The 20606-nt window shown below is 37.5% G+C and overlaps 1 protein-coding gene across 1 annotated transcript; it reads left to right on the forward strand.

Annotated features, from left to right (window-relative positions):
* The first annotated feature begins 3840 nt into the window (after positions 1 to 3840).
* On the forward strand, positions 3841 to 17627 carry LOC147875057 (uncharacterized). The gene is made up of 8 exons (XM_087348922.1): positions 3841 to 3942; positions 7881 to 8367; positions 8457 to 8627; positions 9348 to 9572; positions 10840 to 10951; positions 12500 to 12672; positions 12756 to 12866; positions 14398 to 17627. Exons 2-8 carry the CDS (start codon positions 8006 to 8008, stop codon positions 15368 to 15370), a joined length of 2127 nt encoding a protein of 708 aa, XP_087205048.1. The 5' UTR covers positions 3841 to 3942; positions 7881 to 8005; the 3' UTR covers positions 15371 to 17627.
* Positions 17628 to 20606: the final 2979 nt, after the last annotated feature.

A 20606-nucleotide genomic window follows, 5' to 3' on the forward strand; every position in this document is an offset into this window, starting at 1 on the left:
TCGGCTTATGCATCACACATTTAGGTGCCTCCACTTCTAACGCGACCTCTGTGACGACTAACGAAACAGTTGATTTTTAATAATAAGTTAATTAATCTCCATTGGCACGTGCTTTGTATTAGTGAGTAACAGACTACATCCCACTAATTGGTCTGCATCTCCTAAGAAATCTGATCACTTTTTCAATTTGACTAGCACCATCTGTTTTTGGCCTGAGGTCACCTAAGAGTCTTTTTGGAATAAACCAGAGTACCCATTGTACCACATCCAATTTTAATATATTGCCCATGGTAACCATGGAATTCATACCAAGAACACCTGCAAGCAGGAAATTAGCAGAATGCCTAGTTGCTTATAGTTAAAACAGATTTACTCACCTCTTTAAAGAAAGTTTTGTATTAAAGGAGAAGAATGTGAGAACAGACAATGGGAGTACATACGTAAGTGTTACGTTTATCTTACATTTATTATACAAATGTAAAATTGTTTTTCTTATTGTTTTAAACTTTTATCATAAAATTAATTTTCATATGTAGCGAAAAATATGGCACCTGGCTTGAATTAGGGAGGGAGGAGATTGCTTCCCCTTCAAAGTTCTGCTTTAAAGTTTTCATATGTGATTTTTAGCTTATGCATAGAATTGTAGTGTGTGACTTTTTTCCCCCAAATTTGAGTTAACCTGGGTGGTATGAGACACATTTCCAACATAATGGGGTGGTGTACACATAAAAGATAGGTGAGGATGAATTGGTGTTTCAGGGTTGCTTTGGTTTGCTCCAGCAAAGCATGGACTTGTCTCAGTGGATTTTTGGAGGATCCTTAGTGGAGGACTCGTACAGAGTCTGCTGCGGTGATTGATGGGACAGAGACTGGCAGTATTTTATTGTTATGTTACACACTTGTAGCAGGCACATGACTATGAAGATGCTCATTGGTATGTCAGCACTCGAATTTATAGTCTCACAGACTTTCAATTCAAATTTTGATATAGTCATAAATGTTAAATCAGATGGTGTAGTTTAAAAGTAAATAAAATTTGCCATGATGCTCAGTTGTAGTGATAACAGTATGAAAGTTTAAGCCAGGGTCCCAATTGCAAAGACGAAACATTGCTACTTTTCACACCACCCTTGGCTTGCTCCGGCCCATTGGTTCCTAATTTGGCGCATTAGTGATGTTTTAATACCTCATGGCATAGCTGACCAGCCAGAGTGTACCTGAATTCAGAGTAATGTGGGAGTGGCAGGTGTTACATGTTATGTTGGAATTTGTATGGGACTTTTGGATTTTTCCTGCTGCCAACTTCCCAACTAACTGGCACCAGAGTGTCTGACTGAAATACCTACAAAACAGCTAGGCATGCATTAAGTTCCAGATTATATCTGCATCATCATCATCAAGTGCACCGCAACCCAGATCAGGTCTTGGTTTCTGCTAGAAGTTTTCTACAACTCATTCTATCCTGGGCTATTTTCTTCCAGTTGTTGATTCCAAGTTTTTTGACATCTTGGGCCACTCCATTTGCACATCTTAGTTTGGGTCTACCAAGTTTCTCCAACCTGGCCACATATCCTGCCCATCGAATTCATCTTACTTTAATATGCGAGACTAAATCCTGGTCTCCATGTAATCTGTATAATTCATTATTATACCTTCTTCTCCAATGGCTCAAAAAATCCTCTCAAGATCTTCCTCGCAAATATCTTTATAGCACCTTCATCAGCTTTATCTAGGTTTCAGAGCCATATGTTATGGCGGGTCTTATTAAGGTTTTGTAGAGTCTTATCTTTGAAGATTTCTGTCTTCTGGGTTGTTGCGCTGTGTAGTCTGGTCGATGTTAACCAACGTTTCAGAGGTCATACTGCCTCCGGTATCAGGGCGATGAAACGTTGGTTAACATCGAACAGACTACACAGCGCAACAACCCAGAAGACAGAAATCTTCATACTCACCGCTGTGAAAACCTCAAATCTTATACAGTCTTATGTTTGTTTGCCAAGTTAGCTACTTTGATTAAATATCTAATTTAGACCATAATAGCTTTTGTTTGCTGCTACTATTCTTCTCTTTATCTCTTCTGATATGCTTTTTTTGTGATGTTCAGTGCGCCCAAGTACTTGAACTCATCCACTACCTCAAAATTATGATCACCTGTTGTGAAGTTCTTGCCCAGGTTTCTCATTCTTCTTTCCTTGTTTGTTATGACCATATAAGTCTTCGTCCCGCGCCGTAGCCGCGCAGTCTGAGGCATCATGCTTCGGACTGGGAATACGGAATGGGCACTGGTTCGAATCTCAGGGGAGAAGAAATTTTCTCATGAGCTTTTGACCAGTGTATGGGACCGGTGCCAACCCAGCATCGTGACGAAATTGGGGAGCTACAATGAGTAGCATAATCCGGTCAGGAAAACTAGCAATGGCTGGGGGTTCGTCGTGCTGACCACACGTCACCCTATATCTGGTTGGATGAGCGTTCACTTCTGCTTAGGCATATGAACGTGAGGCCAGCTAGTCGGCTTTGGCTCTCTGGAGCTGTTACGCCACAGATTTATTTTTTTATTTATTTATATATTTAGTCTTCTCATTTACTCTCAGTCTCATGAGGGATGCAGCTTTCTCCATTTTTACAAATGCTTCACTCATTGCCTTAGGGGTTCTTCCCACATTATCAATGTCATCCGCATATGTTAATAGCTGGGTTGTTGATGATGGAGGCAGCATGGACCTCTGAAAAATGGGTGGACATGTACCAGACTACATGTTACAACAACCCAGAAGACAGCAATCTTCAGACTCGCTGCTGTGAAAACCTCAAATCCTATCTAACTCATTTCTGTTAGATGAATTATTATCTGTACTTGGGTCTTTTGAGGAGCTGGAACAGTTGAACAGCAGCGTATTAGCGCAAAATTCTGGCAGCTGGCTTTCCTATTCCCATAATTCCATTAGTGACAGTTAAACTTCTCTGATGACTAAATTATCTTCCTTTGGTGTCTGTCTACAAGCAAGACTCATCCATATTCATCTTCATGATACCACACAACCCAATTTCATAAAAATAAATAATTTTTTTTACATGTATTAGCCTATCCTCCTCATCATGCTGTTCTAATATGCTGATACAACATTTATAACACAAAAATTTGTCAATACTCTGCTTTAAACACTGGAAATTTTTTGTGGAAGCAAAATCACTTCAATAAATTTACATATTTGTGTGAATAGATAAATTATTTCCAATTCTTTAAGGTAATAAAATTGCTCTGTTCATTGCACATTCATCTGGGTTCAGTACTGTCTAGGAATATAATAAAATTTAAGAAAATGCTACCAACATTTTAGAGGAACCCGCTGCCTCCTTCTTCAGGGTCTTTGATCATGTCATCTTCTTTTCTTTTCAGAACTCCTACTTCACATTTAGGATTTTTATGTTCTGGTACAATATTCAAGATTAAACCCTTTTGTTATGCTGATCCTGCTTTGGGTGCTAGCAACGTATAGAAGTTGGCTTGTTGCCGATGTTTCAGAGGACTATACTACCAGGGATGGGGGGTGGGGAGGGCAGCTGGAGCAGTGGGAAGGAATCCTTTTTGGTGGTGAAAGAATTGCTGAGGGAGGGGGAGAGAGAAATAGTTGGAATAAACTGGCCCTTTTGGGAAGCCAGGAAGGATAATGTGGATGATTGGCATGGGATGATGTGAGTTCCTCCCTCTTGCCATGCCAAGCGAGCAATGTATGTGGATGACATGGTCTCGTAACCATGTTGTGCAAATCATTGCTGCTAGATGGTTTTCTGGAAACCTAACCTTAACATACTTGATCACTTGCTGCAGGACTTAAGGATTGCTTTCTGTGTCTCAGAGAGCACCACAGTTCTCTATACTGAAACTGGAAGATGCATCCAGGGACCCAGACCAGTTAATATTTTCAGAGAATCAATGTGGTGAGTTTAAACTGTACAATATCACAGGGTGACCATTAATACACATCGACCAGGTTCGAAGAAATGCACCTTAAAGACTGGGCATGATAGGCCCCCTCAATAGCAGAAGTGGCTTGTATATCAGAAATGGTGTGCTGCTTTATAAGCACTTCATCTGTCCTATGAGGGATTTTGTGTGCTCTATCTGGAGGCATGCTGATCACAGCAATGTTCAGAATGTGTAGGTGTTGCATTCTATGTGTTTTCATATTATGACTAACACATGTTGGTACATTTGTAACAGGCAATTTTATGAAGACATGGGAATTCTAGATTTTTCTGGCCACATCAGAGCACTCGCAGTATTAATTCGGGTAGCTGACCAAGGGAATCTCTTAGTTTGGCAACTTGGAAGGCACTTGTGTCTACCAAAGGCTGTCTGAAGTCACCCATGCAGGCCAGTCACGGCTACCCCTAATAAAGAAGAAATGGTTTCTGTCAGAGTCAACACTATTACTACACTTCTGTTTAACATTCTTTGCGAACAGATGCAAAAATACTTTGATCAAAACTTTTCTTTTAAGCCGATGCAAAATTTGTGCATAGGAGATATTTTGTTAAATCACTGTGAAAAATTATTTTTTAAAAGTCATACTTTGTTAAAATTTACAAGTGAAAATAATGTGCTAAATAACTCATGTGCTACCTATAAAGCACTATAAAGTCAATCAAACTTATGTTTGTGTGAAGTTTAACAGTGCTTTTGAGTTGTGCTTCAGTAAACATCAGTCAACATTATAATTCTGCTGCTTGTTTAATTACAGGTAGCCCTCGATTTACGCCGGGGATGCGTTCCTGGACGAAACGGCGTAAACTGAATCGGCATAAATTTAAACTCTTTTACATTGTAAATCAATGGGAAGTCAATGACATGCGTTCCCAGCACCCAAACATTGACGAGTAATATAATGGCATTACATTTAAAGCTTTGAAATAACGTAAATAAAATAAAGGGAATTTAAAAATATATATTTTATACACTTACAATCGGCAATTCGTTGGTCCCCGCGATTGACTGCGATTCTTTCATGTGATCGATGTGTACAGTCAACTCTGCTGTTATGCGATAGTTGCATTCATGTAAGACGTCAACCTATAGAAAATCGTGTAGTAAAAATAACCCCGGTATCTCCGCAGAGATTAAATTAGTCCTTCGGAAGTTTAAAACGCCAGGAATGAAATTGCATAAGAGCAAATTCGCATTTGAAAAAGTTTGCATTTCACAAACAGCTTTTACCGATTCATCGATCTCATTGGAGCAAATTCCCGTTAACGAAACACACGTAATTGCACAGATGACTCTATTTATAATTTTTATTCAAAATCAGCGATGTAAGAATTACGATTTAGTATAAGAATCAGTACGAGATACATTGTAAAACGTTATAAATAACAGAAAAATATATTTTTTCACATTTGACTTGCTGGTTTCAAAATCGGCGCAAATTGAACCGGCCCAAATCGAGGGCTACCTGTATTTGTAAACTTACCTTTCATCTAGGAATCTACTCATTGTCCTTTATCACATTTAAATCCTGCAGATATCCTCATAGCTTGACAAATGACTACCAGTGCATAAACCCTAAACATCGCTCTTGTGGCACCCCACCCTGAAACTTAGTGTCAAGGGAAGCAATCAGAAGAGTTAATGGTTACTGTGTGATCCACAAGACATGGATTTTATAGCAACCTGCTGCTTTATCAGCATTGTAAAAGGAATGGTTACAGAACTGTGTGCACAGTAGGACTGATGATTAATTTCTGTACTTTAACATATCATGCTTATGCTGTAAGTTTTATGGTGATGGTGACTACCTTAGGATAGTGATAAAATACAAGATTCAGATAAAAACCATTGGACCTGTGATGTTTTTTCAGTGCCCCGATAGACTTTAAAAGTGTTTGAACTTTTAGTTTGACTTGTTTGAAATGTTAGAAAAGTTGGTTTACAGTGATATCATTCTCTTTGAAACAAAATGGAGGGAGGCAGACTCAACCAAAAAATTAATTAAAATAATAATTCTGATTGCCTTCTGTGGATTTTTCAAGTATCTGAAATAACAAACCTGAATAAAACATGCAAGGCATTTTTTCAGCTCATTGTAATACTTGTCAACTTTTTCTTCTGTAATGCCAAATAAAACAGTCTCAGATTAACTTCTCTAATACCTATTTCAATTTGGTTCATTTGTACTGCCATGTGTAATGTAGAACCCCATAAAGATTTTATTCTAAGCTAATTACATTGAGGTTATAACACTGAAATGAGCCGGGATAGCTCAGTCAGTATAGTGACTAGCTACGGGCTGGACAGCCGGGGTTCGATCCCCGACGGGGGTGGAGGATTTTTCCTCTGGCCTCTGCGTCCGGACCGGCCCACCCAGCCTCCTATACAATGGGTACCGGTGTCCTTTCCCGAGGGTAAAGTGCGGCCAGGGCGTGATGCTGACCACTCACCCCCATCTAGTGCCGAGGTAAAGAAAGAGTAGGAGCTATACCTCCACTCCCCCAATGCACCTACATGGCGTGCAGTGGGACAGCTATAACACTGAAACCTTCGTTATCAAACAGCTGCAAAAATCACAGTTTTGGCCATTATGCATGAATTATGTCAAAGTTTAGATTAATTATTCTTATGATACTGTACTCTGGCTTTACTGACATACTTATTAACATGGTAAAAGAACTGCTGTGCAGGCAGAACTTGTAGTCCTTGTTAAGTAGATACGTACCAAGATAAAAATGTGAACATTGAAACATTAGCTTCTCACTCATTAATGTCTGTAGTCCCTAAACACAGCAGCAAAGCTTCTAAGTTTTTTAATGCATACAGATGAACAAGTTTTTAGAAGTAAAATATGTTGAAGTGTTTTAAACTTGTTTAACTGTGTTAGATTAAGTATCTGAGAAAAATTGAATTGAGTTGCAAATGAAAATGCTGGAGAGCTTCAGTTTCAACAAAAAGGATATGCTTCTGCAATAAATTTTACAGGTAAGTTTGTATTTCTGTTTCTTGATGTACAAGTAAGTAACACCTCTGTTCACAATAAGATTTGGGAGGCCTGTTTTAAAATATTATTATATACTGCTCAGATGTTATGTGTAGTTTGTGTCATATTTGGCCAGCCAAAGTTATCCTGCTGCATACCATGACATTTGTTACAAGAGAAGTAATCTTTTCCTGAGTGTCAAAGAAACAATTGCAAGTTGATGTTGCCTTCTTTTATGTTCTCCAACATATTATTATTTCATCTTAAAACTTTGCATACCATGTAGTGTATTATAATATAAAAATAAGCATACAAACAAACTGTTTACACTATAAATGACACTAGTGCCAAAAGCGTTTTGACCTCAAGAGGTCATCATCAATGGCGAAAAGGGGAAATTAATTCATATGATCTCAAAATGTACGGCTTTAAACAGATTATGAAGGTGAGTTCTTTATGTTTTTTTTATGTTATTATTATTATTTCACTCTATAATCTGTCTCTTAAGATTACAGAGAAGAAATTTGTAAAGAACCTCATAAATATTATATAGTTATAAGTGCTTGGGTATATGAATTTATTTTTTCCACTGAGTTTGCAAAGAATGAATAAAATTATTTTCAGAATGATCTGATAAACTTAGGTATGCTCGTAAATAAAAATTGTTCAAATTTGCTTATTATCATCACTGCCTGTCTGTCATGTGTAAGAACTCAATAGCTGAACAAATTTTTATTAAAGTTTTGTTTTTTGTAAGGACTGAAACAGCACAAGGTTTCCCGAAATCTCTCAGTAATGTGGTGTATGCAAGTATCCTTATTTAGTTGCAAACATTTTTGACATTCATTAGCCTGTAGTTGTTTTAAGTAAACATTAATTTAGTTGAAACTAAAATATGTTTTATTGCAGATGAAGACATCAAAAATCACATCCAATTATCTGGCAACTGTCCAACTCAGACTTCATCACTTTATGATTCCTTGTATTCTGGTAATGAAGTGACAAATTCTTCAAGGTCTTTCTCAGATACTGGAATGGTTTCTCTCAATTCTGACAATGTTCAGAATGTTAATGCATCCACTTCTCCTCAGCATGATTCAGTAAGGACTTGCCAAGAAGATTGCTCACAAGAAAATGGTAACAAACAGTGCAGAGTTCTTGAGAACGACCCTAACAGCAGACAAATGGCTCTAGTTAAAGAAATGGAGAGTTGTGTTCAGGACACGAGACATTCCAGTGATGTTAACAATGCTGTGTACATAGAAACTAATGCAACAGGTGCATTAAAGAGTAACAATGAAAGAACAAGTGGAAGTTACACGCACAAACTAAACCAAAAGGATTCATCTGGAATACAATTGAAAGTTACACATTATCCACTGGAAAAAAATTCTTGGTACTACCTAAAAGCAGAATTTTTGTTTTATGGAATTGCTTAATGTTGTCAAATTTTGTTCTTGTGTTGTGAATCTGTTATGTTTTTAGGAATGAAAATCAGTGTGAAGAATGGACTACTAATAAACTGAATACATGCAGCACTGTTTGTAGAGAAACAAATGGCACTGATGTATTCCATTGTGATGCCTGTGGAAAGAGATTCCTGAACAAAAGAAGACTTATTACACATATTGAGAAACATTCTAACCCTGTGTTGAAGTAAGTATTTTTCTGAATATTTTATTATAGTGCATATATATATATGAAAAAGAATGAAAATTTTATCTAGTTTTCCTGTAAAGTTTCAGACCTAATTTGTTAATAATTCCCATCTTAATATTCTGTCACTAAATGTCATATGGAGAGGCACTGTGTCAGGGATTGTCTTTCATTAATATTTAAGAGTTTCATTAAATTAGGAACTACACTGCTATTTACTATTGAGATTAGTGTCTTCTGGGTTGTAGCACCGATGGATCATTGCCCTGATGTTGAAATCAGCAGAGGCCTCTGAAACAATGGTAAACTTCTACCAGACTGCTTGGCGCTACAACCCAGAAGACAGCCATCTTCATAGTCACCATTGTGAGAACCTGAAATCCTACCATTTTCCATTTCTTAATAAACTTTATTTTTAAGAGCAGTGTCAACATTGGCCATGCATTCTGTAAAAAATTTACAACCTAGAAATTGTTTATCATTATGTAATAAATATATATATGAATAATAATGAATGACTATATATAAATAAATACATTATGTAATTAATTATACCCTGACACAAGTATGATTCTTTCATCTCCATGACTAATAAGTATCCCGACTTTATCACCAATTGTTTCCCGAGCTTGTAGGTCCATACATATACCTGATAACTTAACTAGGTTATATCTAATAATCTTAAGTAATGATTTTTGTCTGTATAAAATCTTATTAAAGGTGCACATATTGCCCATACACAACCAAGTCAGCGAAGCTGCTCAACTATCATCAGAATATCCATGCTGAGAAGTTCAAATGTAAGGTCTGTAATAAGCTGTTCACAAGGAAGATTTACTTGACATATCATCTTAAAGACGTTCATTGTAAGACTCGTTATTTGCGCAAATGTGAAGAATGCTGTGCCAGATTTATATCTATCTCAGGACTCAAAATGCACATGCAGTGAGTACATAAAATTTCTTTTCAAATTTTGTCTTACTTGGGCTCTCATTTGTTTTGTACTTTTCAAGATACTTTGAGATGACGTATTAAGAAATGACAGTCATTTTCTGCATTGGGAAGTTTCTCATGTTATAGAGGTGACTAATTTATGTTGGTGGTAAATTTATTTGCTTTTTACCCACAGTTTTTGGTAACATATACAAAGACATTAGGAGATAAAGTTACTAAACTTGTCTCACATACAAGAAGAAATGTCTTTGCAAAAACATATTTATAACTAACTCCATAGAGTAGAGTTATTGAGAAGCTAATAGTGTTTTCACCTGGTCAAATTCTCCATCTGTTATGGAACTTGAAAGTTCTTTACCATATTCACAAGAGCCTCTCACTGGTCCCTATGCTGAACCAGATGAATCAACTCTACATCCTTAAACCCAATTTCCAAATCCATTTTAATATTATCCTGTAATCTATGTGTAGGTCTTTGGAGTGGTCTCTTCCCATCATGTTTTCCAACAAAGAGTTTTGCACGTTTTTCATCTGCCCCATGCACACAGCACGCCCCATTCACCTCGTCGTCCTTGATTTTATCACTCTAATAATATTTGGCAAAAAGTACAAATTATGGCGCTTCCATCACTTCATCCATTTTTGGTCCAAATGTTCTCTTAAGCACCTTGTTTTCAAACATCCTCAATCCATATTCTTTCCATATAAAGCAACAGCTAAAATTATACTTTTGTGTGTTTTAATCTTTATGTTTTCAGATAGCATGTGTGAGAACAAAATATTTTGAACTGTATGGTAGCAAACATTCCCCAGATTTAGGCTAAACTTAATTTTCTCATGAATGCAGTTATAATTTGATAATGTAATTCCCAAATATATGAACTTTGCCAGATTTTCAAAGTATTTATTAGCCATCTTTAATCTAAAATAAATTAATTATTGCGGTGCAGCGCAGCATACATACAATCCAGTTTGCCATGCACTAAAATAGCATAATGCTAAATCATTAAACCACAGAGACAAAATCAAGTACATTATCTTTATCATACAACAGAGGTTATCATCAGGCCACTGAGATATGCCGAACTAGAGGACATACGATTTTGCACCTATTAAGTACAAAAATATTATGCACATAAGAAGACTGACCATGTTATATTTTACATGTTTACAGAATTTTCATTAACCTTTTTAATTTAATTTAAGAATTCTGGTTACCATTTCCAGTGCTGAAACATATTTTTCTTTATTCTTCCAGAACAGTTCATGAGCCTTTGAGAACTTACTCATGTACATTATGTAAATATGTAGGGAACAGTACAAACCACCTAGCATCACACATGTTACGGATCCATAAGAAGAAGTATGAGGTAAAGTACAGAATTTAAATACAGTTTGTCCTCATTGTGCTGCTATAAAATATTGTGGTTGAAATGAATGTAGTACAAGATTTTAAATTTTAATGGCAATTAAAATACAGATCATGGTCTTCTGGGTTGCTGCTCTGTCTAGTCTTTCATATGATTCTATGTAGAAGATGGAGGTGATGTGCCCCTACAGGACTACGCAGCATTAGAATGTGGAAGACGATTCTGTAGTTTGTGAAATATGTAAGATGTTGAGCATAAAATAAAAGACAAAATTGTGGGATGTCTGTGCTTTGCAATAGTAACATATTTTACAAGGTAATTTCATCTTTATTATATATTTTTTTAAGCAAAGTAAACACTATTTTTTTGTGTATAAAATTTATCAACACTTATCTGCTCTCCAAGTACTTTTGCCTGTTTCTTTATAACTTTAGTGGCCACTGTTCTTTTTTTTGTATTCATTTGCCCTATCCAAATAACTAATGCATCCTCAAGGTCTTCAACCTTGCAACAATTTCAAAATTTATATCTCATTCTCCAATTTATTTTCACTGAGAATATATTCAGTACACTGAAAACTGGCAGATGGGTTTACCCCATAGAAGGGAGTGTAGAGTGCTATATGTGTTTTTTCACCGAAGTAGATTTTATGTTACCATAGTATTTGTTTGTTTACAGTGATTGTAAAATTAAATATTTGTGTGAGTTGTCTGTTAGCCAGATGAAACAAATATATAAGACTTGATTACATTGGCTTCATGGTACATTTGTATTGACATGGAAGGTAGTGGGGCTGGTTCTTTATGGGGGGATTTAATTTGAAATTATATAGGAAATTCCTGATCCCAGGCTTTTATGGGTGCAGTGAAAGGGTGATGGTATATAGAGGGGTGCTATATTGGGATTTATTAAGAAGCATAGTCAGTTTGGTGAAGTGGTCTGTCTTATAGCATTCATGCCTGAACAGACATTAATGTACTCTTTCTGCTGCTAGAAATAGAATACTGATTATCTGGTATGGCTTTTATTTCACTAACTGCTGAGAAGGAACCTGCCACAAAATGCTGAGTTATATAGTGAAGAATTTGCTTGTATTGTAGTTAGGATAAAGTTAAAATGAACTGGACATACAACCTAATGTTAGGAGCACAAAATATGTCCACAGTTTTGATGGGGAAACTGATTGTCCAAAAAGTTAACATGAATAATGGAATTGAGGGTGGCAGTTACTGTAATATAAATTGGATTTGGCTGTTTTTGAGTATTTATGATACTAAATTCAGAAGGTGAGTGGTTAGCACTGCAGTTTTATATTTTGTTACCATTTTTCAGCCTTGAGGACAGCTGTCCTCACAGAGGATTTTGTAGTTTTCCCCAACCCCTTCATGCCTTAAAATATGGTATTGTTACTTCTACATCCTTTGAAAATTGTCAGTGACATTTCCCAGCACAGTTGAGAAAGCATTAAACAAAACAAGATACAGAGATGTATTTGTAATTTGGCCATGTTCCATTTTGTGCTATAATGAGGAATTTCTTCGTTTCCAGTGTAAGATCTGTGATTACAACAGCTTAACTCAGGGCGGATTGGACAAGCATGTAAGAATTTACCATGACTTACATGATCGACAGTTTGCTTGCAAGCACTGCTCGTATCGTGGACTGAAACGCAGACAGCTCTTGGATCACGAAAGGATAGTTCACAACCAAGATAAGAACAAGTATTGAGTGTTTTATTCAATTTTCTTTACTTTTGAGAACTCTGATTCCCAAAAACCTAAAATTACTTCTTTATTTGTTCTAGGCATGCATGTCCAGTTTGCAAGAAAGCTTTCAGAACTCGAGTTCTTATGAAACATCATCTTCCATGTCATTCAGATCAACATTTCTATTCCTGCAGGGGTTGTAGTTACACGTAAGTAGAGTTTAAATTTATGCCGCTTAAGAATGCTTTTCTAATTTTAATTTTGTATGGTTTAAATATAGCAGGACTGATCTTGTCTCTCCAGTCAGGGCAAATATGGCTTTCCTACAATTTGTAACCTAATTTCTCTTGTGTATGCTTAGTTTGGTTGGGGTCTCTATCATATTCCTGTCAGTTTGCTTGTAGGGCTCAGAGAGTTTAGTATTGACATAGTAATCATGGTTTTATAGGTGGAACAAAAGTAATGGGGTCAGCAGTGACCACGTGGTCTGAGGCGTGGTCCTTGTGCCACTTGGTCGCTGGGACCGTGGGTTCGAATCCCACTCAAGCCATGGATGTTTGTCCGCGTTTCTCTGTGCTGTGCTGTCCTGTGTACAGATAGAGGCCTTGTGACGGGCCGATCCCTTGTCCAAGGAGTCCTACCGAATGTCTATAGATCGAGCCAACGAAAAGTTGGGACTCGCAGTGCTCAGGCACTTGAAGAACGGGTCGTTCCCAGTATCCCAGTACAAAAGTAATGAAAACTTTGTGTGTTTCTGAAAGCCAGTCACAAACCATTTGAAAAGCAAATTCTGAGAGGATATAGTATGTGAGTGAATTGAATTTAAAAATTTCTGAGTAATATGCAACAAATGAAGATGAATGTTTTAGTGGGTGTTCATCCATGTCATAACTAGAATAAAAAATTAATCAAACTGCATTATTAAAATAATCAGTCTCTGAAACTAATCTGCTGTTGTCGATACTGTTAACTTTTATCAGTGGTGCGCTATGACTTTGTGCATTCTAGCTGGTTGTGTATCACAGTAACACACCATTAAAACCATGAGTAAAGTCTGGCTGTTGACCTCATAGTGTGGCAGTTTAAATACCCTATTCATGTGTAATGAAGGATAATGGAGCCATTCGCAGTATCAGCCATGAAGTCTGGCCACAAGACATTGGCTGCCAAATGGATACAGAAAATCATCAAGTAATTAAGAAGAAAACAAGAGCCAGGGTAGCTTAGTTAGTATAGACGTGACTACAGACCGGATGATCAGTGTTTATTCCCTGACTGGTTCTGGGGCCCACCCAGCCTCCTGTCCAATGGGTACCGGGGTCTTTCCCTGGGGGTAAAGCATGGCCAGGGCATGATTCTGACCACTCACCCCCATCTAGTGCTTAGGTCAAGAATGAGTAGGAGCTATAACTCCTCTCCCCCTAAGCTCTATTATTTTTTTAATTAAGAAGAAAACAGTTTAAGCGACAGTTTGTTGCGAATGGCACCAGTTATGTTATAGTTGTCTGTCTTCGCATGAGTGGTGTTTATGGTGCCTCTCTGACTGGGTGTTGACATTACGTAGGATTTTTCTACTTTAATATCCTGAACTAAGTTGCTAAGTTAGCAATAGAGTGCTACCTGTCCCTGACGTAGTAAAAACCCAGAATAGCTGATAAGTTAAAATAATGTTTCATATTGTAAACCAGTCAGCACTGATTTCCACCATTTACGAGTAACATTGGTTTGATATCTTTTCAGGACCCGATACCGTCAGACTCTTCATTTACATATTAAAAATTCACACCCAAGACAAAGCTTTAAAAATTTGTGCAATGGTCCATCAGAGGCCGATTTTGAAGCCATTATCAATACGGCTTTGAAAACCATGGAAACATTTTCATCTTCAGATGAGAATAATATTGAGATAGATTATGTTGCACAAGTGCCTCAAGATTGTCCTGTTGTGGAAGATGGTGAAAGTACCGTTGATATTTCCATTGTATCAGAGCACTCAGAATCTCATGGCATCACCTGTGCCTCACATGGTATAACAACCTGTCAACAAAATCATCCTATGACACTGTCAGAATACGACTCTGAGCTAACAGAAACAGAACCCAGTACAAAACACATGGAGAGTGCATTGGTAATTGAAGGAATCATGAATTCCACACTTGAGTTGAATACTGGAAGTTCTGAATCAGACCAGGCTGTGACGATCATAGACAGTTCTGGTTTGACAAGTGACGAGGTGCAGACAATAGTAGGTCTTGCAGGCGATCTTCATGGAGGGAAGCAGAAGGTACGCCATCTAGTGAAACTTGATGGTCTGGGAACAGAAAAGACTTTGTTTCAAATAAGTGGATTCAATTCAGAAAACAGCAAAATACACCAAGTTGTAACCTTAGTAAATAGCCATGATTCCATTACAGAAGCAGACCAGCATACTGTTAGATCGTTAAGTAATGTAATGGATCAGAAATCACGTGAGCATCCCACTGTAACTCATGTAAGTCTGACTGGCAGAAGTGACCGCAGCCAAGAGAATCTTGTTATCCTTCCATTAGGAGGTGCCAAAGTTGCGCTTATACAGAATGACAACTTTTCAAACAGTCGTGACATGTTTAACGAGCAGACAGCTTTGTCAGACTTGGTTCCCGAGCAAAGTGAGTTGATTCAGCAACAATCAGAGAACAGTGTTAAACAAGTTAGAGTGTACCATCTTCAATGATGACATTTGAAAACTTTAACAGATATGTAAGTAAACTGTAGAGTTAGTGTTTTCAGATGATTGCTGTCTTCGGGTTATTGCATCGTGTAGTCTGGTAGATTTTCACCAACGTTTCAGAGGTCATACTGCCTCCATCATCAGGGCAATGAATGTGATTGTTCATTAGGAGCTCAAAGATGGCCTTGTGACCTGGCAAGTAAGCACCGCCAGTAAAAAGAGCTGCCCTAATTGCTTTGCGGGTTAGGGGAGGGATACCTAAAAGCTAAGGCAGTGGTCCCCAACCTTTTTGTGCCTACGGGCACATTTGAGAGTTTATGAGATCATGGCGGGCACCAACCAATTAACAAAGCCAAATTTTCTTTTCTTTGGACAAATAAGATATGGACACAAATAATACACAAAACAACATGACGTTTAATGATACAAGAAACCATGCAAACAAAAATACAATTATTATTACTCAAGTGGGAAGTTAGTGTGATGTTTGGCGCTGCATTTCATCGGCCAGTTTTTCAAATTTGGGAGTGTAGGATGATGTTGCTGCTCGAAAACAATCGTCAAGATGAGCATCAGTAAGTTGAGATCTGTGCTTTGATTTTATAATGTTAATGGTTGAACGGCCTTCATTATTCAGTATAACCTCTTTCCATATCAACGTGGGCACCCAAAAAAAGCCTTGACGGGCACTGCGTTGGGGACCACTGGGCTAGGGGAAGGAAAACTCCATCAGAAAACTAAGGGGCAGGAGGAGGCTCCTTGGGCGTAGTGAAGCCAACCCTCCTAGGGGAGAAAACCCTTAAATCAAATCCTGATCCTTCAAGTTGGGGGTTGGGCGTGGGGCTAACAACCCCATCCCGTAAAAAGAATATTGTTGAGAAGCCTCCAAGAAATATATTAAACAGAATAAACCTTCAATGACAACTCGGCAGGAATAAGGCACGATTTAAGGACTGGAACATGGAATGTGTTGTCGCATTACAGAAGTGGTGCTCTAAGAAGTTTAAGTGATACACTTAAAAAGTATTAAGTGACATTACAGTTGTTCAGGAAGTGCAGTGGGTTGGAAATGGCTGTATAGAAAGTAAAGAATCTGCATTCTACTACAGCTGTCACACAGATAAAAGTGTTTTCACTTTCCATTTGTAATTTAATAGTTTTATCTCATTTCTCTTTTGATAGAGCTATCTGGATATGTAATAATTGATTTAATGGAGTTTTATATGAGGTTTAAGGGATGCATCCTGTTGTGTTTTGTGTAGATGGACCATCAAGAGATTTTAGTTTTGAATCTAGCATCATAGCTAACAAATCGTTAAGAAAGAAAATCTATTTTCTATCATTGTAAGGGATAAAATTACAATAATGTGGAATGCAGGTGCTCTAATGTAGTTTCACCACTGGCTGCGACTTATTTCGATTCTACCATTTCAACTCCGGAAGTGTTGCAGAGATTGAAGTGTGGTGGTACACTTTTGTATTTTTGATGAACCCCTAATAAACATGAAACTTTGCATACCATGTAGAATATAAAATAAGCAAACAAACAACTATCAACACTATTGCCATACGCGTTTCAACCTCAAGAGGTCATCATCAGTGGCATCAAGGAAATTAATTCATTTAATCAAATGGATTAAACTGGATTTAGAAAATAAATAATGAATAGTGCAGTATCACTTGAAATACTTTTGTGAAATACCCTATTCATTATTTATTTTCTAAATCCAGTTTAATCCATTTGATTAAATGAATTAATTTCCTTGATGCCACTGATGATGACCTCTTGAGGTTGAAACGCATATGACAATAGTGTCTTTTTTATAGTGTTAATAGTTATTTATATATTTATTTTATACCCTAATAAACACTTGGACTTTGACTGATTTCACAGAAACGTCAAGGAAATTATATTTCTATTATATAATTTGCACTTCTTGCTTCAGGAGTAGTATTGTCACGGAAATGCTAGCATAACCAGGCCTTTTTTAAATATGTACTAATGAAACAGTCCACAGTAACACTTGAGCTCATCAGATTTCATGGAACATATTTCGAAATTCTGCAAACATATTTAAAATACAATGTGAAGCATTTTCAATTTAACGGGCAGATTACAGTTAAGTAGCTACATAATCTGTACTAAGAACGTCAGTAAACTACCAAATTGCATTGTGCAACAACCCAGAAGACAGCCATCTTCAGACTCTGCCATTAGAACCTAAGATTGTTGTAGTAAATAAACAGCTGTGTTGCTTCAGTGCAGTTAACAGGAAATATCGCCAACTTTTCCAAGGGAAGCAGCAGGGGTATTTATAGTCAGAAAACAACACAATGTACATTAATGAAATTAGTAATTAGTTCAATGCAGTTTCTGTCACTGATCTTTCAGTCGAAATGTATACGTTAGTCGTAATGTTGAAGTCGTAAACAAGCAATTCTATTATTTCAGTAGTTTCTTTTAAGTAAAAGCTTGGCAAGGAACGGCGCTTTCGCTGAAAACAGCAAAGGATGTTGATTTTCTTGACATCCAATACAAATTGCTGTCATATCGTATAAATACGTACACACGTAGAGAGTAAATGAAACGCATCATTTCGTGCTATAAGGGTGCATGTGTTCTTCCAAGCTGCTCTTATTATCGTCGTAATATTTTTGTTCCGTTAGTTGGCTACAGTGAAAGGGCGATTACGTTTTACACGGTAGTGATTGTGTTTAGATGGATTGTGCCTGTTTACAAAAATAAATACACTTGTTCATTTCGTGCAGATTAGTACGTTAATACAAAATGCTGTTTACAAGTTCGGCTTAAACGGTTACAGTTCGGAGGAAATCTGTAAACATAGCTTCAATTTTGATCAAGGAAGAACCGAAGGATTTGTAGTACTGGTGAGTAGGACATATCATATTATTCTAGAATTTAATTCATTTGATCGAAGGTGCGTGGCTATTGGATAGGACACGCAGTGGCAGGGATTGATGTAATTGTTGAACCAATAGGAAACAGCCAGTCGTAGCTATAAATACATACATAACCTTCTTTGTAGAGTTGATGGTACAAATACATAACATCACATTGTTAGAGGCAAATAAGAAAGAACAGAGGTTCACTACCACATCCGTAACTAACAGAAAATCATACGCAGTTTAATAAAAGAGGGGACATGTCTTGGAATTAGTAACAACTTGAAGTTTCTTTAAGGTTTATTCTTATAGGCCTACTTTGCTGTTGCCAACTTCAGCCAGGTATTTCTTCCGAGGATTTCGAAAATGAATGTGTCATTTAATTACGACACAAGTTTCTGGCTTTCAATCAGCTGGTTCTGTAGGCCTTCCACTTGAGCGGAGTTATCGTCTTGATCACAGACGTCAACACCAGTATTCTCTGTCCTTTAGATGCGTTATTGGCTGAGGTCATCGGGTGTGGTGTGTCGTCTCAGACCTATAGTGTACAGAGTGAGGAATTTCCCGTCTATTATAGGTCTACAAGAATGGCAGGGGATAAACCACTGACAACTGATGATGGAGGAGCCTGTCTAGAAAAAATACCTTTCTCTGGCAGCAACTATGTGGTTAACTATTTCTCTTTTATTAAGTAAACAAAACTTACTTCTCACCATGCCACATTGTGAGTTGATCCCCTCACCTTGCGCCCAAACACATTCTCCTTTTACATTCGCTCCACCAGCCGAAATTCTGACACACTTTAATTAGCATTTACGTTTATAGAACCTTAAAGCGATCAGACATCGACGTCGTCAGTTGTATTAAGCCTTTGAATTCTGGTGACAAGACGTGAGAATCGTTTCGTAGATTGACCTATGGGTCAGCTGCTCTTTCTGATGTGTTTGTACAAAGTTTATTTTTTGTATTAAATTCTTAAGGCTTCTTCAGTCATTTGTCAGCGTTATCTACCTGCCTTAATCTCTGGTCACATTTCTTTGGAGACATGTTGGCATTTTTAAAGTCTTTCATATATTTAGTACTATGTCATGAAGTAGTAAAAGAATATATAATATGCAAATGTGACCACAAATGGAGACAGGAAGCCGGGGTTTCTGTTGTTATTAGCTGGTTCCTTGTAGAAATTGACACAGCTTCATGCACCTACTCGGCTTTTCCTGCTGCCCCTTTCTGTTCCCCTGGCATACTTGAGAATTTGTTGCTTATTTAGTTTGTGGAATTCTTGTTTGTTAAAAAAACAGTGGCCAATATTAACTGACTCCATGGAATAGAGTCTTTCTTGAGCTTTCTTAAGCTACTCAAGAATTCATCGTTTTTTATGGAACCCGTATGTTTATTTCCTTATTGACAATAGCCTGCCATTGGACCATTCCTTAGCCCGATGAAACCAGCGCACATGTTACCACTATGTTTCTTGAACATTCATTCCGCTAGTGTCGTTCCATCTTCGCTTAGCTCTTCCGAGTGATCTCGTGCCATCAGATTTTCTTACCAAAATTATATTTCTCCTTTCTGTTTTGGCAAGGCTGTCCCTAATACTTTATTAATGATCACACTATGAAATGTATGGGAAGATGGTGGTATAGCACCACACATTCATATCCAGGGCGTTATATGGAAGTGAGTGGCTAGCTTCACGCTTCGACCGCTTTATCACCTGGGAAATTGCTCCTTTACCAGTTTTATAGGAGGATGGTGTTGTTCAGACTTGGTATACGCGTGGTGACGAAGAGAAGAATTCTTGCTTCTGATCTGGTTAGAAATTAACGACTGTAATTTTATATCAACGATCTGAGGTAATTGTAACTTGGCCTTCGTAAGAGAGATTAGTCATAAACGCAATTTGTCCTCTTTGCGCAGGGTGTATAGATTCTGTTGAATTCAATGAATTCACATTACCGTGTTTGTATAAGGCGGATTTAATACCTCCAAATGCGCATTGCATACCACGCGTGAGTATATTCTGTATTCCGGTACGAACACACTTTCAAATCTTGTTTTTGTGAGCATCGTCAAACAAGCCAACTTCGTAATAGGGACGTTTTATTGTTACTTAGAGACAAGAACTGGATTAAATATTTTGACGAACTTCTTGCTTCAAAGGGTTAATCGTGTGAGAAATGATAACTTGCGTCTATTTATAAATTACCGTATGATGAATGCGCTGCTGCGGTCTGGTTCACCTGATTTGTGCTCATTCCTTTCCGCCTTCCTCTCTCTGTCTTCCCTTCCGTCATGACATAGACCACACCTGTCAGGTCACCCGAGGTCAACA

This window comes from Zootermopsis nevadensis, unplaced genomic scaffold (genome assembly GCF_977971745.1).
Source record: "Zootermopsis nevadensis isolate Lab colony 2312 unplaced genomic scaffold, Znev_1.0 Znev_ptg000002l, whole genome shotgun sequence".
In the NCBI taxonomy this organism is placed as follows: domain Eukaryota; kingdom Metazoa; phylum Arthropoda; class Insecta; order Blattodea; family Termopsidae; genus Zootermopsis; species Zootermopsis nevadensis.

Coding starts and splice junctions, on each gene's coding strand:
- LOC147875057 (XM_087348922.1), top strand. CDS start 8,006: ATGGTTTCTCTCAATTCTGACAATGTTCAGAATGTTAATGCATCCACT. Junction 8,368..8,456: donor CCACTGGAAAAAAATTCTTG/GTACTACCTAAA, acceptor TTATGTTTTTAG/GAATGAAAATCAGTGTGAAG. Junction 10,952..12,499: donor TCCATAAGAAGAAGTATGAG/GTAAAGTACAGA, acceptor CTTCGTTTCCAG/TGTAAGATCTGTGATTACAA.